At 42.9% G+C, this 27,293-nt stretch overlaps 1 protein-coding gene across 3 annotated transcripts in view; it reads right to left on the bottom strand.

Moving 5' to 3' along the window:
- Positions 1-339: 339 nt before the first annotated feature.
- The window catches only part of LOC132336796 (protoheme IX farnesyltransferase, mitochondrial), a 92,367-nt gene continuing 65,413 nt past the window's right edge, over positions 340-27,293 (bottom strand). For all 3 annotated transcript variants that reach the window (XM_059864667.1, XM_059864666.1, XM_059864668.1), the window contains 2 exons: positions 15,901-16,133; positions 340-2,638 (listed from right to left, as the gene is read on the bottom strand). In XM_059864667.1, coding sequence (XP_059720650.1) covers positions 2,196-2,638; positions 15,901-16,133 — 676 coding nt within the window. In that variant the 3' untranslated portion in view covers positions 340-2,195. The remainder of the gene's footprint in view (positions 2,639-15,900; positions 16,134-27,293) is intronic.

Below are 27,293 nucleotides of genomic sequence, written 5' to 3'. Positions count from 1 at the left end.
CCCACAACCCTCCTGTCTCAACACCACTTCCTGCCTCTGGGAGGAAAATCGGTGATTTTTGTGAGCCATCTGCTCTTTTTAGGCTCATCTCCCACCTAAAGGTTGACCAAATTCTTTGGTTTCGCACAAACCCCATTCACTCCCATGTGATTTATTTTCAGTGTGCTGCTTGCACAATAAATCAGTATTTCACAAGCTGTCCTTACTCTTTCAGTGGTCAAGAACATTGCTGCTGTGAGAAGTGCCCCAAAACTACCAAATACCTTTGCAATTAACTGAACTCAAACAGAGTTTCAACAAGAAGTGAATAGTTAATAACAGATTTGGAGCACTCATCTCTTTTTGGACAGTATGCACTTTATTGCAGAGAAAACTGGATGCATTTTTAAAACAAATTCAGGAGTTGCACAGTTTCCATACAGTTCCACAAAGTGTCCCCCACAGAGGACAACGCAGAGCACAACGGAGTCTGTCAGACAGTGAGGGAGCTCCATCTTGTCACCTGCAATCACTCAAGTCACCAAATCTTGCAGGCAATTGTTTAAGAGCCATGGAAACAGGTGGCCCTGCTCCTGCAAGCACCTCTGCCAGAAAACAGAGGTTAAACTGTCACTCCTGAGTTACACCAGCATAACTGAGACCAAGAGCCAGGCTTGGTCCATGAGAGCAGCCCGGGAAGGTTTTATGTCAGTGTGACACACCTGTGGTGAAAGATTTGTGACATCTCCTGAGGGGCTTTATTTGAGAACAAGCTCGAGACAGTGTCTTCCTTTTCAGGTATTGCTGTACCTTTGGATCAGTGCTCATCCTGCTGTCCAGTCCCTCTACACATGGGAAAGAAATCCTGGCGTGAAAACACATCAAGTCATAACAGGCACTACCACAATGAACTATCACCACTGTCTCTGCCTGCCCCAGATGTTGCTCTGTTTGGGAGCACACCAGGAGGTCACAGTCAGCTCCAGGCAAGATGAGGGCAATCCACAGCTGAGCAGCAGGATCAAAAGCATGTTAAACTGTGACCAGAAATGTTCTTCAGTGTATCATTTAACAGGGATAATGCACTCTTCTCGGGAGACCATCCACAATAATTGCTTTGGAGAGACACTGGCTGCATCAGCAAGTGAACATTCTGTTAAGATTAAAATCCCCAGCCCTTTTTCTGTAAAATGTGTTTCTTTACCTATCAATCACCCCCAAAGCGAAGCCCTTCCTAGCTGCCACCCACACTGTGACATTAAACACAGCTCAAGCTCTTGGTGCCAGTCCACAGCGCGTCTAAGGATGCTGCGACTCAATGGGCTGGCATGAGACATATTAACATGGAAAAGCCTTACAACCACCCAGCTCTGGGATATGCTTCTCACCTCCTCCACAACTCACAGCCTCTCTGCCATAAACAGTGATGGTGGTTTTTACCAGCTGAAGATCTGACACACAGGGTTCAAACACTAATGACATAAAACCACACGGGAGTCAGAAGTTCCCTGTGATGGAAATACAGTAGAATGGCTCAGTGTATCCAAGGGATATGCTACAGGACAGCTGTTTAAATGCTTGTGTGTGTTGTGCTGAAAGACAGTTTTCTTCACTCCTTTAGCACTGTGCCAGGTGCATGAGAGCTAAAAATCTACTGAGGTGAATGGGAACCTTGGGAAGAGCAGCTAGCTGATTGAAAACAGCCCCCAAAACTGAGGGCTTTGGTGTAATACCAGTACAGGGATGGCACAGATTCAGAGAAGAAGAGTTCACCCTTGCATGTCCTTCAAAGTTTCAATTAAAGGAAAGGGTGCTTGGGGAGAATGGTGAGAAATCATTCATTGGTCACTTCCTGATGGCTTCACCAAGGCTGCCAGTGCTGATGGCAGCACACGTGCACATGTGATTTCCTAACTTAACTACCTCAACTACCCATGAAGACAGAGACCATGACTCACAGGGACTTAGGAAAGCCATCCCAAAGTGATGTGCTTCTGGCATAGGCTAAATCATAACCTGTGATGAATTAAGGGGCCTAAGACTCTGAATGCTTTAAGCTCTCCTAACTATTCCCTTTTAAAAAAACCCCAGAAATTATCACATGAAGTGGTTGCTAGGCACAATGATTCTTCTTCAAACAGATTGCCACAGGATTCCCCCTTGCAATCACTAAAATATACTACTTGATATGTCATGAGAATGACAGGTATTGACATTTAAGGCAATCTAATTTCCATAGCCATCTCATGACTTCCCCCACGTAGATCACCTTTGTCTTCCTTCTCCAGGACTGATTTCTTGCAGGTGAACATGACAAGCAGCAGCATTGGCAAGTGCCACAAACTGCAGAAGAAGAGCTTCCTGGAGCTGCTGCGGTCAGCATCCCTGTAGAACCGAAAGCCGAGGTAGGAGATGTAGAGGTTGATAGGGAGTGAAATGACGGGGAAAGTCCATGTGGTGATGTTGAGGACAGGAGCCACCATTGAGAGTCCAATTAAGGCCAAGCAGTGCCGCAGAGCCACGCGCCTGCACAGCCCTGGGTGAGTGACAGACATCATACAGTATCCTCCTCGGGAGTAATCTTCCCGCAGACCCCAGCTGAGGGCATTGAAGTGAGGGAACTGCCAGGAATAGAGGATCCCTCCTAAGAGTAATGCACCTGCAGTGGGAGAGAGAGTGTTAGATGGTCCCTGCAGAAAGTGCCACACACAGATCTCAGATGTCACACCCTGTTTGCAGGAGGGCAGTGCTACTCACCTGTGACACCAGTGACACTGCACACTGATGGCACTGCTCTGTACAGGGACACGGCAGCCCCATGAGATAAGGAACCTCTGGTTTTCATGGCATTCACACAGGGTTGGAGCTTGGTGGTTAATCTGGTTTTGGAGCACTTAATTTGAAAAGCATTTCAGTAAGTCACTTCCTTCTAAAGAACTACTGCTAATTGGTTCCTGCACCAACTGTCTCTACCTGAGGGAAGACCGGTGGGAATGAAGCGAAATTGGGCAAGAGACTGTATTCCTGGGAGCCTCTGGATTCTACTCTCAGGTTCCTGAATTGGTGTGTCCAGAGAAGAAAAAAGCTAGTGGGCAGAGCAGTGGTTGCATCAACCAGACACAGAGAGCCCAGTTCAGTGACAGAGGACAGGGAGGACAAACTGCTGCCCCTGAGACCTGGGGAACACCACACCCTGGTAGGCTGGAGCTAGGCCAAGCCCTCTGTCTGCCCACTGCATGGGGGAGGGAACTGCTCCTGGCAGAGCACAAGCTCCATCATGGACCTGGGCAAGGGGCAGAACTGGCAGAAGCTATTAGTGAACTATCAGTAGATGGAGAACTTACTCCTTCAAACCAATTGCAGAAACTTCTAATCAGTTTGATCAAGTAACCCTATTCACACCAATTTAATACTTTCACATTTAAAAAGGAGCTATGGAAGCACCACATTTCCACAGCTCTTCCTGGAACACAGTACAGGGTTTATTGAAGCAGAAGCAGCTCATGCGCTAATTTTAGTGAGCCTCCAGGAGGACCTCAGACCAAGCTCCCTTCACTAATTTTATCTGAAGACACAAAAGAAATCCCCCAAGGCTGCTGCAATGTTATGGGTATTCCCGGGTTTTCCTTTTGTTTACCCAGCTCCCAAAGCCTCTGCTCTAGCATTAAAATGCTTTGTAGCTGCCTGCCTCCATGAACTCATTCTCTATGGAAACTTCTTCTCCAAATGGAGCCATGCATCCAGAGTTACCTTAATGACCTGAGAGAAGCAGCAAATTCTTCTCCAGCAATTCTGACAGAGCCCAAGTCACTGTGTCCTCTGAACAGCTTCATGGATCAGATTTCCTCTCCATCTATTTCTTGGAGCTGTGCATGCCTAGTTCTTGTCTCTAACAGCACAACTCACACTGGTGCTGTCATGCAAATAGTAATAATCTCGGTTTGCAAAATTGCCTTTTTTTTCTCCCTCCCTTATCACCAGTGAAGGAACTCTCCATTAGACTTCATGCAGGTTACCAGTAGCTTATAAACGCAGAAGTGGTGCAAAAGACACATCTCACTGCTTTTTCAAACGAGTAACAAATACTCCTTGAAGTGAGTATGTACCTCTGGAAATTGATTACATGAAGCACAAAGATAGACACACATATCTTGGGTGTGCAGCTTTCACAACAACATTGTCTGCCACAAATTCCGGGTGATTTCATGGGAATCACAGGATGGTTTGGAAGGGAACTCAAAGATCATCTCATTCCACCCCCTGCAATGAGAAGGGACGCCTTCCACTAGACCAGGGTGCTTCAAGCCCTTTCCAACCTGGCCTCGGATATTTCCAGGGATGGAGCAGCCACAGCTTCTCTGGGCACCCTGTGCCAGGGCCTGCCCACCCTCACAGGGAAGAATTTCTTCCTCGCATCTAATCTAAACCTGCTCTCTGTCAGTGTGAAGCCATTTCCCCTTGCGACTCCAGACCCGTGTAAATAGTCTCTTTCCACGTTTCTTTTAGGCCCCGTCTGGTACTGGAAGGCCACAATAAGGTTACTCCATTTCCTGGTCTGTGGCCCAAAATGCTTCAAATCCAGCTACACAATCCTTCTAAAGTAGATTTTTTTTTTGGATGTGGATGTTAGCACCTTTTCCCAATTGGAACAGTTTAAGACAGCTGAAAATGATGTACCCCAAAATTACCAATAATTTCAGAATATCATAGCCAGAAAAGTCAATTTGGCCCTAGGATAACAGTATTTGATTCAGTTCTGCTGAAACCTGAGGGAGCAGCTCTGCTGAAATAAACCAAAATTAAACTTACTGTAGGAGCAGTTCTCTCTACATCCAGAGACACAACAGGGAAAATGTTCTTGTCATAAGTCACTCTGTAGCTTTTTCCTATTCTTGTAAACCACATTAATGGAGGCAAGATCCTGAATGTGCTACACCTAAGAGAGCAGTATTTTTCAAGTATCACATCTGAAGTGCTTTAGAGACACTAGCTTGTCATTGTTCAGAACTTAGGTAAAGGTAAGCTACAATTACCCATCAGCTAACAACTCTTAGGCAGATGAAGCCAGGGCCTAAGACATGGAGCAGAGGCTGTCCCTGCTTCCCACGGCTCCAGACCCGTGCCTGTCCCTGTGTTTCGGCTCCAACGCAGGTTTTGCTTATACAGTTGTTCAAATGTTGTGCGCATCCGAGCTCAAAACACACCCTAAACCTCAAACACACAAAGGCCTTTAACAGTTCCCTAACTATGACACCATTAAAAAAAGTCATCTGGAGAAACTTTTAAACACAAACAGACCAACTAAAATACTTGAGGCTGGATTCCCATTTACAAAGCTCTGGTTTTCACATGCAAGCCTTTGGAATTTAATTACTCTGATTACATTACAACCATTGAGATAATTGATATTTTACAGAGAAGCTGAACAGTGAAACAATTTAATAGCCCTTTATGAGGACTTTAACTGACCCAATCTTTTTGTTTGGTTCCCATGTGCTGGGACATCCTGTAATTTCCTTGACCTAGGTGGAGATTGTCGGGTTGTCAGAGATTTTTAAGTGCCATGTAAGACTGATGACTTACAAAGCACGACACATGGTACAGTACAACTCAGAATCAAATGAGCTCACAGTAGGAATCCTGTCAAGCCCAGAGCAGACACTGTAATACTCCTTAATTACTAGATGAATGTTAACTATGTCATAATTAAGTCAGCAGTGTTTTTAAGCAATATTACAGTGAGACAAACTCTGGAGACTAATCTGGTTCTAAACAGAGCTGATCTACTCTATGGCCTCTGTGCTGTTCCCAACAGTTTGGGAACTCAGCTTAATCATTGCAAATCTCCCTTTTCTCTACAGAGTTTCCGACAAGGTTGTTCCCAACTGGAACACATGGACCTGGCACAGGGTTCACAAAAGCAAAGCTGGTTGTCAGAGCAGAGTCATTGCTTGGGCAGCGGGAGACAGCCAGCACCCAGGGAGACCCAGGGAGACCCAGGGACACGCAGGGACATCCAGCACCTTGGGGTCTCTTGGTCCTCCACAGCTTGTGGACATCTGAGAACAGGCAGACTGTCAGGAACTCAGATCGGTGTGCTTTTCTGCAACGGCTCATAAACTGCAAGACCAAAAGTACCTTGCTGACTTGTGTGTATCCCAAACTCCCTAGTCTTTTTTGACCAAATTTTTAATTGCTGCAATTGAGCCCATTTATTGACCAATTATTTTCTCTGAGTGTGAGAACCAGGGACAGATGCAGCAGACACTTAGAAATCCCCGTAAGTTGTCAGATCAGTCCTGTTTGATTTTGGAAAAAAATGGCCACCTAAAAAAAACAAGGCCCAGGTGTCCAGAACTCTTTCACTCTTGTGTGCAAAACAGGAATAAAATATCTTCTTCCTGAGTTCCTATTCCTTCATCTCTTTTCACTGTCTTAAATCCTCTCAAAAGTTCCAGGATCGCAGAGAACCAGGTAGGTCCTAAAGCACACAAAGAGCTCAAGATAAATAACAGGTTTTATTATTCCTCATGAATTTTAAGGTTAAGCTATTATTTCTTTTCTTAAATTCTTCTTCGTGATTTATTTAAATAGTAATAGACCTCCTTTATAATAAACAAGAACAAGCTGAGATTTTTATTTTATTTTAATATGTAAGATAGAGCAAAAATGTCAGCTGGCACTGAAGAAGGTAGAAAATGGTTCTTTCTCTCTGTAAATATATTTTCATCTAGTGAAATACTGAAGTTTTATAAATTGCACTCTTCCTAAAACAAACAGGACACTAAATTTCAGTCATTCAGCAACCACTTGGATGTTTTACAGTTCAATAAATTTGGGTAAGATTTCGAAAAAATTGTGAGATGAGACTTCCAAAAACAACTAGTCACTTTGGGTTTGCAAACTGCAGCAGCTGACAGTCTAATTTTCAGAACTACAAGAGGAAGAAGCACACCCTTCTGAAGTTCTGCTCTTTTAGGTGTTAAGAAGGCCATGTGACTCTTCATAAATCTTGATTCAAACTTCATGGTTTGTTCCTTCTAGAGCAGTTTATGGTAAACTCATTTGCTGGATTGTCCAAATCTCAGATGAGAGAGCAATGTCAGTGCAGGAGCCAGACTAAGTCTCTGGGCAGCAAAAGCCCCTAAGAGGAGGAGGCTGGAAAATGGTTTTTTAGGTGTAAGTCGTTGCAGAATATGGGCTCTGACCACTGGTTAACATCTGGAGGGGAGAGTAGAGCATTCAGGTACCAACAGCTCCTTGTCCTGCCCACCCTGGGCTCATACCAACATTAGTGACACAGTGATTAAAAGCTCCAGATCAAATGCCTGTTGCCCAAACTTCTCATGTCCCATAAAGGACAGTGTTCAAGTGCATACAACATCTACTCAAGAAAGAGTAAGTGCATACAGCTGCTGAGTTATCAGTGCCAACATAACTGTGAGCAAACTGAGCAACCTGAGGACTGCAAACTTACCTTCTTAACCACTAAAGGGCAGAAATAATGTTTGAATTCTGCCTGTCTCATGTTGAGGATGCCACTTTCTTAAGCAATGATTTGAAACATGCCTCTTTAATGCTGGCAATGCTTTTCATCATCAAAGAGCTTTATACCTGTCCAGTTGGCACATGGAGCCACATGTGCCAACTAGATGGTTTCACCCAGAGATGGATTATTTCAGCTTAAATGAGGCACAACACTTTGCAATTGGTCCAGCTGAAACTCTCAAAAAATTTCTGAAGACAGGTTTTTCCAGCAAAGAAAATTCCTTGAACTACAGGAGGGCACAGGCTGGAGCACAGTGTGTGTTGGTGGAACCTCCAGACTCAGGAGCAGGATCAGCTAGAGTCCAGCCAGCCTGGAAAAGCAGGTGAACATGGGCCTGTCCACACAAGTCAGGACAAACATCCCAGATTATCTGCAGGGACTGCTGTATCAACACCATGTTCCTGAAAACACATTGCAGAGGAACAGCATGTGCTCTCTTCTTGCCCTTCTCATTGTACTGTAAAGAACACACAGTGCTTTCCCACTTCACAGGGTTCTGCAAAGCTCTCAGATCATGTTCAGGTTGCAGACAGGACAAACACCTATTCACTTAATCAATTAAACAAAAAAAATAACGAACGGGAGCTACCTGTAGCATCAGTTCAAGAACAGACTTGCTCCTTCTGTCTTTGCTCTGGTGCTGCATATGTATAACAGGAAAGTGGCCAACCAGGCATTAAAATAAACATGGAATAGTTAAATATCAGCTCCAAAACAGATGTTGAAATCTTAACTGCATTTCCCAAAGCTGGTGTTTACTGCCTTGGCAACCTAAGAATGCTGTTTTGCTTAAAGCACAATTTTAGTAATTCTTCTGCCTTGAATAATGTGAAGGAATTTTAAAATTACTTCCAGACACTGGTAGCTGTGACTTAAGAGAGGAAAGCACTGGCCTTTTGTCTCTAGGAAACGGGTATGGGTTTGGCTGCTGTAGGGAGGGGAAGGCTTTGGCAGTGTAAGCTCAGCCTCTTAATGGATCATAGTCAGGAAACAACCACACACCGTTTTACTTGATAGCACACAACTGGCTCTCTTCCCTTAAAAGATGTTGAACAAATTACTCCTCTTTAACCCAGACAAGGTAGATTAGAGCTCAGAGATTTGACTTGGTCCAGCTGTATCCACCTGCTTGCAAGCACCCGTGCTGTCTCAGGCGGCCTTTTCCACCTTTTCTACAAGAAATTTTAACATAACCTGTCCCAAACTCTTTACCACGGTCCTATGTAAGTTTCACAGGATGTTACATTCACAAGAAATGTAGAGAATACACGTCCAAACCCTTTATTTTCTGTCTTTTCTTTTGTGCTCATTCAAAAGTTTAACACAGTAGTCTTCCCTGGAGATTTGCAACTGTGAGCAATTCTGGGGGTAAAGAAAGATTTTAAAATCTTGTCAAAGCCTAGTTGCCCACTTCAGGTTCAACGCAACCTTACAGATTTGTTTGGGAGTATTGGTACAAAGATGCACAGTGGTTTGGAGAGTCATGCCCAGAACACACTGTGATGTCCTGATCCAGAAGGACTGGTTTGTTCAGCTCTTGGTTGCATTTTCTGTTTGTGAAGGAGAGCTGGAAGGTATAATCATTACTGCCTGTGCTTCAGCTTGTTTTGGTGATGGAAAATAACTGTTAAATCAACGGATCTCCAGTTACAAGTGTTCAAGATACTGTCCTGATATCACCCCTTCTGAAGAGAAATGCTACCAGCCACTTAATTCTTCCCACTGTCTTTAGAATTAGGAACAGGATTAGCTTGTCAAAATTTACATCCTAATTTGCAATTAAGCAGCCTTCTCAAACATCAAGACATTTGGGAATTACCTAGACACTAACCCTAACCAAACTTATGCCATTTCCCTCTACTTTACCCACATCAGCACCACAGCAAGACAACAATCAGCACTTTTGCTTCCACTGGAAAACAAAAGTAGATGCTACTGCTTGTGCTGGATGTCACTAGAGTGGCGAAGCAGCCTTGAGAGGAGAAAGAGAAAGTATCACTTCTAAAGCTGCACACAAGGTCCCTGGGCTGGGACAATGGTCCCGGCTGTCACTGTGGGATGCATGGCCCAGCCCACATTGTGCCCCTCCAAGGTTACACCGTTGTGGAAACCAAGGGCGACGAGGAAAACTCAAAAGCTTCACGGTCAGGGGTTTCAATAGCTGTTTCTTTTGAAGGATGGCACAAAAGGCCTATGGAGCAGGAGCATCTAGGGGCTGCAATGGACTCCTCTGCAGCAGCACTGAAAGAGAAGGGGGTGTTGGCCGTGTGTTTGGCTTGCAAAACTAAAGGATCCTCAGCATCCACCAGGAATAGGAAATGAGGTTGCCTGTGGGATTTTTCACCTTGAGAGAGTGTTCCTGGCTTCTGCCTTTAACAGAAGGAAGCCAGATGTCCTCAGGTATGCTCGCCACATAGAAAAAAGCTGTGTGTGTATGGATACACACAGGCATGTGCATTTCTTGTGTGACACTCAACAGGTTATTGCAGCCAAAAGCCTCACAGGGAAACACCTTTCATTACACAGGCAAGGCTGAGAAAACAACACCATATATAACTTGCCTTAGTTAACCCCAGCAATAGATGCCATAAAAGAAGAGCCTGTTGGGTAAGATGAAAATACAGTCCTTTGCAAATACATTTAGGAAGCATTTACCAAAGGACCAGACTCAGCAGAGAATTGCAAATCTGCAGAGCCATGCAGGGGCTCTTCATCAGCCACCTCTTTCAGGCTCTGGCAGGGCTGTCACTAGCCCAAGGGTGGGAGTTGCTCCTGCAGATGCCCCCATCCTGATTTCTCTGTGGGTGTTGTGTTTCATACCCAGGGGCTCAGGGCTACCCCTTCAGCCACATATGGGGTAGAGAACCAGGCAAAGGGCACACTGACTGTGAACTTGTGGGATCAGTCCCCAGGTGCCCCAGCAGTGGACCTGCCATTTCTTTTGTGTCTTATGAAGATGTAAAGGAAGAAAAAAATAGCCCACTGGCTTTTGTCCTAAATTCAGACCAGCTGCTCTCTAGTATTGTCCCTCTGCCTCATTTTTACAGTTTTTACCCCCACAAAGCATACTCCTGGGCCCCCAGCTCCAAGTCTCAAATGTCAGTGACATGAATATCTCAGTTTCCTCTGGAACAGACCACAAATTCTGCTCTTTCATCTGGGAAGTGAAACCCTGAAAAGCTGAGTTTACCAGTGGGAGTTTATAGCCGGAGCCTCCTCTCCTCCGGCAGTGGATGCTGGAGCTGCCCTGCTCTGGCGGCTGGCTCCCAGACCTGCTCCCACATCAAGAGGCTCTGAAAGCTCCAAGTGCTTAACTGGAAGGGACACAAAGATCTTCAAGCTAATTTTGTGTGCAATTAAGCTGTTGTTTTGCTCTCCTTCCTACTGGCAGACCATTGCTACACCAGGGAAAGTATGAGAGACTCCAGCCTTTGGCAGGTTGGGCACAGGCCCCCCCTCTTTCCTATTCTCCTTTTTTTGTTACTGAAACCATCCATCTGCCAAATGTCACTAGCTGATAAGAACTGCCCATTTTTAAATCCCCTTTTGTAAATAGATGCTGGCTGACATAATTAATGTCTACCATACAACACAATTTGAATTACAAAGTAAAGGCAATTTAAAAATCAGCCTCCACATGATTACAATTGATACTGAGTCTATAAATTCCATACCCTGAGGAATTATTTAAATTTCCAAAAATGAATGAAAATCAGTACAAGATGTCTTTCAGGGGAACGAGACCAGGAGTGGAGCATCTGATAAACTAAACAGTCTCTCTGGATAAACATTCTTTGGTGCAGTAATACCTATGGCTCCTGGGCCACTGCGGCTCTGCAATGTCTGCTGCACTGTCAGGGCCCTTATCTGCTCTGCCACCACCTATTCAGAATAAATCTCTTTAGCTGATAAGCACATTAGGTAGAGGAGCCCTGCTTGTCACTTCCATCTCACTGGGTGGTTTGTATGAACTCCGTGGCACCAAATTGCTCCGCTCCGCGACACCCATCCTGCTCACCGGCGGGATCCAGCCTGAGCGGAGCACGGTCAGTGGAAGAAGCACAAAAGTTCCTGGGCCCCCAGCATAACAAGGACATGGGACCATGTCCTTTGGAGCAAGACCAAAGGAATCCACAAAGTTGATAAGGAGACTGAAGCATCTTCCCTATGGGGACAGGCTGAGAGAACTGGGGCTGTTCACGCTGGAGAAGAGAAAGATGTGTGGAGGCATCACAGCAGCTTCCAGGGTTGAAGGGGCTACAAGGAAGCCTGAGAACAACTCTATATCAGGAAATGTAGTGACAGGACAAGGGGGAACGGATTCAAACTGAGAGAGGGGAAATTTAGATTTGATATTAGGAAGAAATTCCTGGCTGTGGCATTTGAATCTACTCCAGATTCAGTGTTCTGTTAACTAAAAATAACAAGTTTAAATGGACATTAGTCAAGGGAGAACAGCAGTGTGAGGATAATTTAAAGCATGTATGCGCTCTTACAACCAAAATAAACAGCTCTGTTTCTTTCTTTCTGCACACAAGCTCAGCAGCATTGTGGCACAGCCAGGAGCTCTTCAGTTTGTGGATCCCATGCAGGAGGGGGATCTGGCACAGAACAGGGGACACTGCCAAGTTTGACTTATCTTCCTGTCTCTGTGCTATCACTTAAGGTTTTAAGTGAATGTCATTATTTTCCTGCTAGTCCTTCCCTTGCAAAATAATTTCAAGGTATCTTGATTTACTAGAAAAACAAATCTCTTCAGAAACAAATAGTCCCAAGGAGGAGCAATGAAATCTGCTTTCAAGGAAGCAGACGTGTTACTGCAGATCACAGGCTGGCAGTTAAGTTCTGCATAAATACCCCAGATATGTGGCAGTGATATTCTTGTGATAAATTACATTTATCATGCACTTCTGACCATCTCACCTGCACTCACTCCCCCAGCGAGGAAATGTTAACATTCCCCATCTTTCATCAGTTTCAAACAGCTGCCATTATAAAAACACAACCCCCTCCAAACCCACAACAAAGAATTCCACATCTTCCCAGAGATAATCTTATCTTTTGCTTTTGAAATGGGAGGTTTTCCCTACATTACTTTGGCACAAAATCCAGGGATGGGGGTGGGATGTTCAATTAGCCTTAGGAGCATACAGTTGAAGTTACCTATTGGGGCAGAAATGAAACCAAACATTCCTGGGAAGTACCAGGAGATCTGCAAAGATGTATAGTGTAAGAAATTGCTCAGAGGGCAGTGAGGCTCTGGCACAGGCTGCCCAGAGCAGCTGTGGCCTACCCCATCACTGGAAGTGCCCAAGGCCAGGATGGATGAGTCTTGGAGCACCCTTGTCTAGTGGAAGGTGTCCCTGCCCATGGCAGGGGATTGGAACACAATGGTCCTTAAGGTTCCTTATGAACCCAAGACATCCTATGATTCTATGATTATTCTATAAATTACACCAAGTATTTGCATCACTGGAAATATCAGGGTCCCAGATTTCTATCTGTAAATACACAGTATTTTTTTCCTGGTGCAAGAAACTGAGAAGGTATTCATCTTTAAAAGTCATAAACAAAATGAGGACAAATTAAAACAAGGCTGCTCCACTCTGAGATACTTTGTTATTAGCTCTGGAATTGGAAACAAGGAACCATCTTCAACTCTCTAAGGCACCATCCCCAACTCTCCCAAAGGCCAAGATATCTCACAGCACCCATGTCACTAAACTCCTGAAGGAAGCAGACACGACTGTCCTAACCGTTACAAACAACAGTTTAACACTTAGCTCCCCCCACAAATGGTAATGAAAGGGCTACACTTAAATTTTGTTTTCCCTATAACCAGCAACATGTACAACAATGTGGCTGCTGTGAAAAGATTACAAGGAGAGGAAATCCACAGGAAAATGTAAACTCAAAAACCCACCACTTCAGCGGTGAGAACTTTCCTTCCCATTAGTTTCCTGCCTCCCTTCCTTCACATTCCTCTTTGTTATCAAGTAGAATGATTTTTTTAAAATGAGGTGCAAAGGCATTTTCACACCTCTACCTAGAACTAGGTTAAGTCTCCACATTAATTACACATTAATAATGAGTTCAACAACTGAGACCAGGCTGGTTAGGGAAGGGACACAGGTCTGCACATTGTGTACGGATGCATGCCTGTACTCCACACGATGCTGCCAGGGGGCTGAACTCACTTATTGCAAAAGTAGAATGTTTTACACTGAAAATCACAGTCTACAATGCCATCATTTTCTTCTAGTTATTTCTTTTCTCTGTTAAAGTGTTTGTAGGGTTTGTGTTGTGTTTTTTTTTTGTTTTCATTTGATACTGAAATGCACTAAAATATTACATTCCAGTCCCTGTTTTCAGGACTCTACCCCAGTGTGCTTCATTACAAACCCCAGTATCAGCTCAATAACATTTATTTCTCTATTAGATAAGCCGCCTGGCCTCCCTGACACAGACTGGGAGGTGATTTTAAAAGTTTTAGCTATACATAACACACTATGTACCAGATTATGGTGTTCTGACAAATTCTGCTCGGGTGGTTTAAAGTTAGCATCTTCCACTGGTGGCATCATTGCCTTCACAGCAGAGCTGGCACAGGGACACATAACCACATTTTAGCTGCAAGTTAGAGAGGAAGAAATTACTTGGCCACCAGTGGGGTTCCCTGCTGCCCTCTCTGCTGCTGTTCAGGGACAGCTTTGCTCTTTGCGAAATAGGTCTCAAAGAGCAAGTTGACAAATTAAAGATAATGACAATCAGTGCCAGTTTAACCTGCTGGGCTTTCACTGGCCTCTACAGCAAGGGCTTTTGGAGACATGCAGCTCTGCACTCCAGCTCCTCCAGGCTGAACTGTGCAGGCAAAGCACAGGCACATGAGAGTCATTTTTGGACACCAACTCCGCAATAAAGTGGTAAAACCATCACAGAAATCCCCCCAAAATGTCAAGGTCTAAGTATCTGCAGTCAGAATGATATGAAATTATCTCCTCTCATCGTGTCCCTTGTTTCCTGGGGGCAGAGCCTGCCCCCCACCTGGCTGCCCCCTCCTGTCAGGGAGTTGTGCAGAGCCAGAAGGTCCCTCCTGAGCTTCCTTTTCTCCAGGCTGAGCCCCCCACCTAGCTCCCTCAGCTGCTCCAGCCCCTTCCCCATCTCTGTTCCTCTCCCCGGACAAGCTCCATCCCCTCAATGCCTTTTCTGTCATGTTCCCTCTTCTCTTCTTAAGTACAGAGCTGCAAACTATGTCTGTTATGCAGGCCTTAGCACAAGACACTATACATACTCTTACATAAAATTTCTAGGTCCAAGTAACTTTCAGAGAAGCAAATATTTGTATAGAAGCAGCACACAATGAAAAAAAACCCACAACACCTTCCATCCTTGCTCTGGTTTAGATCTGTGTGGGAACATGTGGACACAAAGCCAGCTCAAACTGACTTTTATTAGGAAGTGCATAAAGAACAGATTTTGCACAAATTCTGATAATTTCTGGTTAAAAGCCTTGTTGTTGAAAGTATTATTCAAGACTTAAATATGCCCCCCTGTGAGATGAGTGTGCACTAAAACAACTCTTAACAGACCTATTAATTGCACTTCATTAGTTGCTTCAGACTATAAGTTTGTGGAGCCACTTTGATTCTTAATTTTCTAGCTGGCAGGAAAAACAAGGCCTGATTGTGTCAGAGTTGAGCTGCTGAAGACATCAGTGTTTTACAAGGGATGTAAAAATGGTTCACAGCTACTAAAATAGAAATCTTCGTTTGCTTTTTAAGGAGGGGTGAAGGAGCATTTGTAACTCAGAGTTTAGCAATGGGTAATTAAGAAATACACCAATAAAATAATCATCCCAGGATATTTTCTGGCTTGTGGAAAGACAGTAAAACACATCTAGGAATTTTCTGACTGCAAGTCCCTTGCAAGTTGGATCTTACTGGATATGGTTTTAATCCTGAACATGGTTTCAATCCTGAAATTATATAACATTTTCTCCTATGTGAACACCAAGTATGCTACTTGCCTTCTGGATTTTTTTAAGATGGTCAGAACACATACTAAATAGGTCATGCTGCTTTATCAGCTCAGTTTTGCCCAGAAATACCTGTGTAAGGAAAATGTTACCAAAATTAGCTGCTTTCGAAGCCTTACACAGGATTACAGAATGGTTTAGGTTGGAAGGGATCTTAAAGATCATCTCTTTCCACCCTCTTCCATGGGCAGGGACAACTTCAAATAAACCAGGCTGCTGCAAGCTGCTCCAACCTGGCCTAGTCAGGTCAAGAACATAAAGAACAAAGTTTACTGCCTTTTGAGTAGGTTCGTTACCCTGACAACCACTCACCCCAATGAAAGGGTTTTATACTCACCAGCATCCAGACTCCCAGTAGCTGCAGTCCAGCCCATGATGGGGGGAATGGCCCCGACAACAGCTCCCACCCACGTGTTGGCAATGCTCATTCTCTTCAGAGGTGTGTAACAGCACGTGTAGAGGAAGATGTTGAAGGCCCCCAGGGCCCCGGTGAGAGGGTTCACTCCCAGTGTGAGCAGGGCAATTCCTGGGATTCCACAGGAGGCAGCAAAGCAGACAGCGAGCAGGGGGCTGTGGGGAGACATGTGGCACATGCTGAGCAGGAGATGGCCTTAGAGAATGGCTGTTGTTCCCTCCCTTTGGTCTCCACCCCAAAATTAAGATTGAATTTTTGTTACTGTTTTACTCAGCCATCCTAAATTTTCCTGTCTGACCCCCCATCCTAACAAAAGCCTTTCCAAAATGTGAAGACAATCTTGCTACAGCTCTGCAATGGAGGTGATTCCTAATCTTGTGATCGCTGTGTCCACCAAATAAACTCAAGCTCTGGAAGTAATGGAGAACTGTTCTCCCTTATGGAGAACTGCTGTTTTCAGCAGATCTTCCTCCTTCATTTTAATTTTAATGAATTTAAACCACTGGAAAAAGCACTCGGAGTTTAGAGTAAATTAAAATGGTTGCAGTTTGTCAGAGTTTTAACTGATTGCAGTTATGCAACGGATCATTCAAAACGCAACAGGGTTAGACACAAAATTAATAGGCATTTATGAGAAACGGAGTACATTCAATCATTCTGAAATTACATCAATTGGTATAAAGTATTCTTTGACTTCACTGAAAAAATCTGAACGTTCTACACCTCCATTTATCTGATGCACTGTACCAAGCAGAGGCAGCACAACAAAACAATGCTGGCAGCAGAATCAAAAGTGGCTATCTTGTAAGCATGACTGAAATTAACTGAAGATATTTTAGGTTTGGTCAAAAGCAGCAAACAACAGTGGAGCACATTAACTCAGTGTATTTCTACTGTGCATCAGATGAGAGCTCAGAGAAGGTTGGAAACTCATATTATAATCTGTCAGAAAGTGGCTAGAGCTATGTAAAATTTTGCTAATAAATTCCACAACGAACATTCAAATAGGATGAACAAGGATTTTTTGTTTGGCTACCAGAACCACACCTGACAGGCAGAAAGATGCCACAACCCTAAGGAAGCTTTAGCTGTGGTCCTTGTGCTGATCAACATTTTTGCTGCTGGTGGGGATCTGCTCTCGAGTGCTTGTTTGAGGTGTTTTGAATAATAGGAAGAGAGAACTAAAAGCCCCTGAGAAATAATGTGGTGTGGGTAACCTCTGGAAAGGAGGCAAATGCCATTACATTAGCTGTATTTAATAACCCATGTGGCTAAATACACACTCACAGTCATCCATGTAAAACCAGAAAATATGTGTGCTTGCAAAAAAAATGAAGGTCTCTGCACGGAGTTTAGCTTTACACCTTTTGTCTAATTGAAAACCATGCAGCCTTTGTGTTCTATGATCCACTCTGCCCTCTGGTCAAATCCTTAACCCTAAAATAGGTGTTGCAAGCACCGCTCCGACCCTCATAGGAAAAATTTGCTGGTGGGGATGAATTTTATGGGAGTTTTATCAGCAAAAATTCCTACCAGTCAAATTTTTATATTTAAGATCTTTGTTAGACCAATACAGTACAGAGATCCTAAATACCTGGAAGAACTAAAATGAGCAAATCTTATGCTAAAGAGCTGCCTTCAATTTAAATTGACTAAGTAAGTTTATCCAGCTTTTCTAAACTATCAAAGAGATTTTAGGCAATGCAGCGTGCACAGAACACATTTCTACTCAGCATTGTCAGCCCTGGTGTTACCAATACAGCAGGAGTCAAGGGAGGGTATGTCACTGCCTTTCACTGACAATATGATGTATAAAATTTGAGGCTGTTTTCAGGAAAGGAGCCATACAGAGCTGTGCCCTCTGGTTCTGCAGCTTGTGGTGCTTCTGTGCTGGAGCTCCTTTGCCCCTGTGCAAAACACAATCTGTACAGCCAAACGGTCCCAATGATGACCAGAAATGCCAGAGTACTTTTTGTAGATGTTGCCCCTCTGTAGTAAAAGTCTGACCAGGCCTGGTTAAACAAATCTATCTTGACTGATTCTTGAATAAAATACAGTCAGACAGTAAACACCAGATTCACACAATACTCACTCTAGAGGCAACGAAAGACCAGTGTGATCCTATGAGGCTGGGCTGCCCACATCTACCCCACAGGGCTCACAGAAATAAATGAGGGTACAGTTTGATCTAAAGCAACAAGCACTTTTCTCACTAATAAGGAGTGAAGACTTATCTACGTGTCTCCAGTTTAAACGAACACTACCCTCCATGAGCAGGCACCAGCCCTTTCTGTCTCTTCTCAGACAGGAGGCCAAAGGGTGGGAGTGTAAAGCCCTCCTGCATGGATGAACCCTGTTTTGCCTCATTGTTTCCCTGCAGCACAACAGCCCTCAGTGCCAGCCCTGATCCCAGGCGTCTGCTGCCTTCATTTCCAACCAAATGATCAGAAAAATACCTTTAAAAAATAAGGCTTTATCAAAAGGGAGGAGTGAAGTTAAGTGGCTGAGACCTTCAAAAGATTTGCTGTGATCCTGGTAGATGAGAACACATTTTTGTTTTTCAGTTTATTCCTTTTTGCCTCTTTAAGGGAAGTTCCTGGAGGCACAGTATGTAACCACAGAAGTTTGTGTTGAAAGGGACATTAAAGCCCACCCTGTTTCAACCCCTCTCTGAAAGGCAAGGACATCTTCCACTAAACCAGGTTGCTCAAAGACTCATCCAGCCTGGCCTTGAACACTTCCAGGGGTGGGGCAGCCACAACTTCTCTGGGCAATTTGAGGCAGTTTGATCAGTGTCTATAATTGTCCTAATGTTCTCAGGTGAGGGCATAAAGTCAGTGGGGTGGTTCTTCTTAAGCATCTGAACCAGTTCACTTTCAGACATCCTGAGAGCATCACATTTTCTATTTCTCTCTAGTGTTTCCTCAACAAAGAAGGTTAATTGTCTGACTTACAAAGGCCTGTTGCTAAAACTCCAATTGAGATTAGAAGGTCATACTGTGATCTGATGACTCAGCTTTGCTATTTCTGCCTCTTAAAATACTATTTCACATCACAGAGACACTGCAATGAGAAATCAGGACTTTTCTTTCATGGTGGATAATGAGGTAGAAGAGAATTCAGCTCATTCTCATGTAAACTTGTCATGTTTATAAGGTTTAGGAGAAGTATAAGCAACTCCTCACTGCAAAAAAGAAAATATTTGAAGAAAACGTAGAGAGATTTCAGTCACTGGTGAAGCTCCTTCTGCTTCAGTGACACTGCAGATTTTAAGACAATACTGAGCCTAGGTTTAAAGGGTATTCTGATTTCCACTAGTTTATGTCTTCTAGGGACCAGTGTGCATGTCCACACTCATGTTGCTTGTTAGTACTCAGGTACGTGGGGTGCACTCTCCTTTGCCAGGCTGCCCCACATCTCATCAAGGGCCCATAGGAGATCAGATCGTCCTGGAGCAGGAGAAAGGCTGAGACACTGAGTTGTCACTGAATTTACCCCACCACCTGATGTTCACACAGTTCCTCCCACTACAGCCTCATGCCACCATGCTGCCCATGTCAGCCTTGGGCAACCCAATGCCACAAAATTCTCACACAGTGCTCAAAAGTGGCTGAGGGGTCTCTGATGGTCTTCTTCATCCATAAAACATCCCATGCAGTAAGTGCAGGCTGGTGACAGATGCTGGTACATAGGCCTCATTTCACTTGGGCGTTCATGTTTGCTGAGGGAGTCACTCCCATGGGAAAAAAGGCAATCTTCCATTGGAAAACTGGCTAAGGAGCTAGCTCAGAAAGCAAACATCTTGAGTAAGAAACTAGGTTTTATGATGGATTCTTGGGAGGAGTTGGTTTCAGTTATTTGGCTGATTAAAATCAGGCTTTGGAAAAATACTGCAAGTGTCATATGAGTTCTCTTCAAATTTCAACTCTAAAATACCCAGTATGTCACCACATAGGGCACCTCCTAAAGGCAAACCAAAACCTAGTAGTTGTGCCTTGTCCCTCTTCTCTCTTCCACTGACAACAAATACACTAAAATCTACCTAATAAAAGTGCTAAAACACATCCACCTTAAACTAAAAGCTTTTTAGAATTTCAGCTTGACTAGTGAATAATCAAACTTTTCCTGATGCAAAGGAAATGTGTTGTCATTTCTTTTCCCAGGGATTTCACCCAAGATGGCTCCACCCCAGTCACACTCCGCTGAGAGCATCCAAGAGGAGAACGAGAAGCAGGAGAAAGATGAGGCCCACATTCTCCTCATTCAACTCTGGAGACATGCTGTTGGTAGGGCTGGGGAGGATTGCTCAAGGACAGCTCAGGGCTGCTGGAGGGAAGGGGAACAGGCAGGAGGAATTCCACATGGGTGCTCTTCAGGTATCTCCTACACACATGACCACGAGACATCCATGTGAACCCTCATCCAGAGGAGTGAGGAGGCTTTGGATGATGCAGCAGTGTATTTTAATTCATGTGCAATAATACAATCCCTAAACTAGTTGCCACTTACAGATGTTCTGGTTATATGCAAATAATGAGCTTACACACGTGTGCAGAAAATAAGTTTATTTAACAGGATCCGGAACCACGGATCATAGTACTTACTGACACACAGCCTTATTTGGAAAAATTAGGGGGTGAAAACAAATTAAAGCATTTGCCCACCTATAAAATTAATGTAGTATTTTACCTATTTCACAGCAGCATTAGCAAGCTTCATGTCTATAATGATTAACAGTGGGACTACTTACACAGGCTTTTCTGTGCTGTCTTTGCCAAAACATTTTGTGATGGTGACTATCAAAGCAGAGTTTGAACTACAATCTAAAAAAACAGTGTTAAAAATGGGGCAAAAGTTTAATGAATTTTTTTAAAAATCAAAAAACCAACAAAGAGCAAAACACAATTCCCTCTTAAAACCTAGGAGTACTTGAAATTATGGAAAATTCCTCAGCATCTAATGCTTTGACCTACTCCTGTGAATAGACTGACACTCCCATACAAGTGCAGACACAAAGCACATATGAATCCTGAATAGGTGTACTCATTCAATCAGCAGTACTATGCCATTCACATTCAGATGTTATGTAAATACACAAGAAACTTAATTTGTGACCATTTGTCAGTGGGAAACTGGGCACAACAAACATACATAAAAAGTAGGTGAAGTAAAAGTGCATATATATAAAAATTAGATTCAAGGCCTAATACAAAAAGTAATATATCCTGTCATCTCCCTGTCTGTCAAAAATCCTTCATAAATATGTCACTCACTTCTAAAAGGGTAAACTAAAAAAAACCCAAACAACAATGCTCTTTTATTTAGCTGCAGCATGCCTGGAGTACCTTAACAGATTTGGAACATTTAAATTCCCAATTGATTATTCTGAATTAGAACTCATTAGTATTGACAACTGTCCCTCATGCCACAGTTCCATGGATTTGTTCTGCCAAATGCAGGGTGATGCTCTAAAATAAGCAGAACAGGGATGGTGGAGGAAGAATCCAGGCATGGGCTTGTGAGACAAGGAGGGTGGAAAGAGAAGAAACTTTATTTAGAGTAATTTCCATATCCAAATGAAGCCAAATACTTACCCTTGTGTTCCTCTGTATGGAACAATACTCTGCACAGACTCTGCCCTTTAAATAAACTGCAATTTACCTACTTTTTGATGAGACAAAAACTGGGTTTGGGTTTTGGTAATTTTTCTGTGTCATCCAAGACAGAGGTTCAGTAAGACCACTGTGCTTCTTCCCCTTGCTCACCCACAGAAATGGTACTAAATTACACCTGACTTCAGCATCTTCCATGGTGGCAGGCAAACAACGCTGAGACAACAGAGGTGAGACTGATGGATTAAATTAATTTAAATATTGCTACTCTGGGCCCAAATTCTATCTGTATATTATAGTGTCAAAACAATTTGTTGTAATAGGAAGAGGGACAGCCTGAACCAGGTTCCTGCACAGATGGGCTGAAAATAGCAGAAGCTCAAGAGAAGGTATTTTGGAAGACAAAGACCACAAGTGTGACCCTCATCTGCAACCACATTTCACCATCACAAGCCGAGATACGAGTCCAGTGCTGCTCCAAAACCATAATTAAAATCAGATTTCAGGAGGAAGCATCATAAGCTGCTTACTATTTCTGGAATCTCTAGGTACTAAAAATGTCCCCAGACTACTCGTCAGTACAAAGCTGCTGGAGAAAGCCCCCTCCTCTTTTCCTTAATTTTTTCCAGGTCAGCAATAAGTTCTTAAGGCTTCTGAAGCCACTTACAAATTCAGACAAAAGCATCAGTCTGCAGGTTTCACCCTTTTCCAACAGCAATGAGAGGTTACACAAACAGAAATTCAAGTGCCACCCCTTTGATGGTTTCTGTGGCTGCAGAAGCCCACAGTCATGAAGGGGAAAGGATGTCAATGGAGATTTCTACCTACATCCATGCAGAAAACCATACTTCTCCTTAGCTGCTGATTTAGTTTTGCTCATCTTCTGGCATCTTCTCAATTCCTGCAGCCAGGCAACACTAAGAGTTGCTGAAAACAAGCCCCAGGGCAGGAGCTGTGCCTGTAGACAGCATGACTGTCCTACAGTATTGGGCTATGGCTTGGTCACCTCCCTCAGTGGGAGGAGCATCAGCCAAAAGTATTTTTTTTAACTTGTATTTAAGATTTAAGATTTAAGTTAAGATTTTTAACTTTCTTTAAGATCAGCACCCAAGAACTGCTGAACTCTCCTCGGCAACTTTTAGAGATCCACCAGAAAAACTGGAAAAGGCGATCAAAAACAGGAGTTAGAGCAGGCAACCCCATCCCATCTGGAGAAGACAGAAAAGGGTGTTATGAAGACTGTCAGAACCCTTCCTGGTCCCACAGCTGAGGTAAGGGGGATGCAGGCCCATCTCCTTCAAGCACACATCTGGACTGAATTTGTGTCATTTCCAGCCCTGCCTCCTCGATGGACAGATGCCTGGAACTGGGTCGTCTACTGGAGTGAGTGCCGATAACTCAGCCGACTGCAAGAAAGGAGCCAGAAGGCTGGAAAAGGACATTTTGCCCCAGATAGCAATGGCAGCATCCCTGAAATTATTTTTGATGGAAAGTTAAAAAATCGCCTCACACAGTTTTCTATGTTCAAGGTAAGGCCCAGAGCATTCAAAAGAAATCAGTAATCATAGCAGAATGCTGAATGATGGCAATCTACCAACTCTGAAATTAAATTTTAACTTTCCACACAAATCCTTTCAGGCTGTGTATTTATATATTTAGTAATAAAAAACATATCCATGACCACTGTCAGCAGTAAAAGTTCTATCATAGTAACAACACTACTAACTTCCATGGATCAGTAGCTTCGTTGCTGATGACTTTACTAAAATGATTATAAATTTTTTTTACAAAAAAATTTAGATAAAACTCTCAAAGAGCTCTACAGACTGAGGACGTACCTGATAGAAAAATATCCACATTCAGATGTAAGATTTTGAATCAGAGTGGTTACATGATGACCTGATCTAGTGGGTGGCATTACTGTCCATGGCAGAGGGGGTGGAATTAGAAGGTCTTTAAGGTCCCTCCCAAGAGAAACCTTTCTGGGATTCTTTAATACATCATGACCTCTAATTAGTATAGTGTGGAGGCTGTGGTTTTTAAGGACTCAAAGTAAAATATTTTTAGATTCAACTAGAACTTTCAATTATAGATTGGATTAGTCTCAAGGAATGATTTCTTTCCAATTAAAACAAACAAAAAAAAAAAAATAGCTGTAACACTGGCAGAATGGACATACTGCCAGACCTCTATTTCTTTCATGTAGTTCCAATTCAGCACCAGTCAGAAGCTTTACTTAACACAGGCAATTCATGCTCTCACTTTTGATATTCTCTTTTACAGGTACGTTGTGGCTGAATATTATGAAAAGCCCAAGAACCTGCTGATTGAAGCTTAAACTAGCAAAGTACCGGAGTTATATTAAACAGAACAATCAGACTTATATTAAACAGAGCTATATATATCAATGAGCTAAAATGGTACTATTTTAAGGGAGAAAATGTTGAGGAAGATCTTAATAGATATTCATTTATTCTCTTTCGGTCATGCAAGAAAGTTTATGAATCATGACAAGGGATGAAGGATGATGCAGTTTAAAACTAAAGCGTGAGAGTAAACTGCACTTTTAATCGGGAATTCAATTTTTCTCCATCAACTGCAAATATCAGAATACAGCTTGTCTATCATTTAACACCGAAGATAGACAAACAAACGGGGAGCTTTGTCAAGTTCTTTTTTTTCTTAGTTAATTATTTAATTTTGTCTTCACAGGTTAAGAAATAGTATCTACATTCTGTCAGTGCCTGGTATTTCATCCCCAAAAACATGTTGCTGTGGTCAACAAGTACTATGAGTATTGAATTTTATACCAAATTTATATCAAATCCCCTTTAACTGAGTGTACCATGATTTTTAAGACTGCCAGAAAACACTTGTTGCAATTCTGCCCACCTGTGTTTTTGTAAGTGTCTTTTTTGTCATCTGATTTCTGGTTATGACTATGATAAAGATGTTGCTAATCTCAGACTGGACAGTACTTTTCCCCAAATGGGGAAAAAAAAAATGAGGAAAATAATGGAAAAGTTCTAAACCTAACTTGTAATATAAAATCTGAGCTGAGGAAGAATTCAGTGTTAAGAGGAAGTATGAGAGTGGCAGATGCTCCCCAAAAACCTAAGGAGCTGGGTTAACTGGTAGCATTTAAGCACACTTAAACACCACAACAATTATGTCTGCACAGAAAGAGTTTACAGACACAATCCTCAAGTACACGTCTTTAAAATTCAAATCACTCTCAGAGGAATCACCCCTAATACTTTTCCTTTGTCCACAGGGCCCAGCCAGGCCCATTAGCACCAACCTGGAAGTGATTTTGAATGACAGCTGGACAATCCACAGGGAAACAAGGAACGATTCAGTGAGTGATGTCTAAGTCTCCCAAGAAATGTCATACAGTGAGAACTTGGCATAAACGGAGTTCAGTGATGGATAAACATGTATCACTGGCTAAGTCTCATCATGGAGTTGCCTTTTTGAGTTTTGCCTCTCAATTGTCACCAGCTCTGGCTTTGCCATCAAATATTCTTGCTCAGAAGTGCATTTAGTGTAAATAAACACGGACTAGGATAACATACTGCCCTTCTGCATCAATTCATTTCTCTCCCAAAGAAGAAACAGACCAAGTATGTAGCCCAGGCCACCCTGTCACAGGTGTGTATCACTGTACAAAAGCATGATCAACACAGTAATTTACACAAAGTGGGGGCAATTTGTTCCCCTCACTCCTCAAGAATCCAAGCTGCAGATGTTCTGTCTCCCCTGCTAGAACAAGGTGCTTTAAAAGTATCATAAACAAACATGGCTGATTTAAAAGACTAATTTCATCCTGAAAGGGACACATCTCTCTTTTTTATGCTTGAGCAAATCAAAATTGGCTTGATTGATTTTGCTGAAGGTGATGCAAGAATTTTAACTCAGCCAAAGAAGGAGATCAAGAGTCCCACCCTCAGCATCGAGCTTTCTTCTATAAATCTCCTGCTCTCAGTTTAACCAGTTTAACTCTCTGCAAATGATACCAGGATCTGTTTTTTCATGCTTTTATGAGCCTGCCCTGAGGTCTGAGCCCACGTCTCAGTGCACCATAGGGAGACTTGTAGTTCAGACAAAAGTATGCTTCCCTTTGTTATTAAGCAGACACTCCAACTGGACCTCATCACTTCACTTGGAAATAAAAGGTACAAATGAAAAGGACCTATACTTACAAAATGTTTATGCTCTTATTACACTTGAGATCCACACCAGAATGTTAATCATAACAACCCTGAGCAACCCTGTGGAGCGTCAACACACTTTTGGTATATGGCTTTGTTAGGTAGGAGTGAAAGGGTGACTAATAACATTCACAGCTTCCCCACAGTCATGAAAATGTAAATATTTTTTTAAGTGCTTACAAGACAAACCTACAGTAAATCTGAAAAATGTCCCCCATAATATTTAAACAAAATCCTCCTCTTTGATCTAACCTTAGAGTGTGGCAGTTAAGTGATCCATTTATTCTACTTCAAAATCTCAGTTCCCTCTTTAAGAGCCAGATACCACCTAACTAACAGGATGGATAATTTGGTTTCTCCAGAAATATTTTTCTGATTTAAAATTATTAAATATAACATGTGCTTCTGCTGAGCCCTTAGCCAAGATTTGGAAAGCAGTGGTAAAGAAGTCTCAGGACAGATCTCAGTCCCATTCAGACAGGGAAAACTGATGTTCTAGGGTATTTATCAACCTGCTCTTCAAAAAACAGGAGAGAGAAGATAGTCCAGTCATCTCAGCAGAGGTTCTAAACACTGCTTCCAAATGCATTTCCAGAAGCAATGAAAATGAAGGAATTAAGTTATTCCCTACAGCAAAACAGAGCCCGACAAGAAGCAAAGGTCTGCCATGGGAAGAGGATCAGTCTCTAGACACCAGCCAGTGGAAGAGCAATGAAGCAGATTGAGCCTGACAAATTTCAAGTTCAGCCAGATCCTTTCTGCCCATCTGCAGATTCCCCTGCACCACGGCAAACATGCCTCTGACACCCAAAGCATGGGAACACTCTGTAGAGAAGTCTTAGCTGCCAAGTCCCATCTGAGAGGTGAAGAGGATGAGGATGGCTGTATTTTAGGATTCATGTATTACTATCTAGGTAGATTATCTACAGTTACCATCTGGAGTTACAGCTTTTTTTAGTGGAAAAACAAAATGAAAACCTCTTCATATACTATCAGTGCATGAATAGAACATAATTATTGTCACACAGGCAGCACTAGGAGTCCCTGTGGCTCCTTTTCAGCATGAATCATAATTTTATATTCCTTGTGATTTTACATCCCTAGCAAAAAAATAACTAAATAAAACATATCAAAGCAGTTCTCCACATATCTCAACCTCAGGAATGCAGCTTTTCTAGTCATAGAGACCAGAGAGCAAGCATCTGTGTTCACACAGCTAATTAAAGTGCAAGAAAAACTTTTGATATCTGACTTGCGAAGCTGATAGCATGTAAGTTATAACTTGTACAAGACATGATAAACTCTGTCCTTCACAGAGGGAAATGCACTTCCAACATGACTCGCTGTACACAGATCTCAGGCCATAGCAGCTTCTAATCAGAGGCAGCTCCATAATGAACTTGTTGAGCAGTGACATTTCCTACTTGGCACTTGGCACAGGGTGAATGATAATGCTGTTGTGGTTAAACCAGACAAGGTTCAATGGTAATAC

Source organism: Haemorhous mexicanus, chromosome 20, assembly GCF_027477595.1.
Source record: "Haemorhous mexicanus isolate bHaeMex1 chromosome 20, bHaeMex1.pri, whole genome shotgun sequence".
Taxonomy (NCBI): domain Eukaryota; kingdom Metazoa; phylum Chordata; class Aves; order Passeriformes; family Fringillidae; genus Haemorhous; species Haemorhous mexicanus.
The sequence above is the reverse complement of the archived record's forward strand: the minus strand, read 5'-3'. Positions and strand labels throughout refer to the sequence as shown.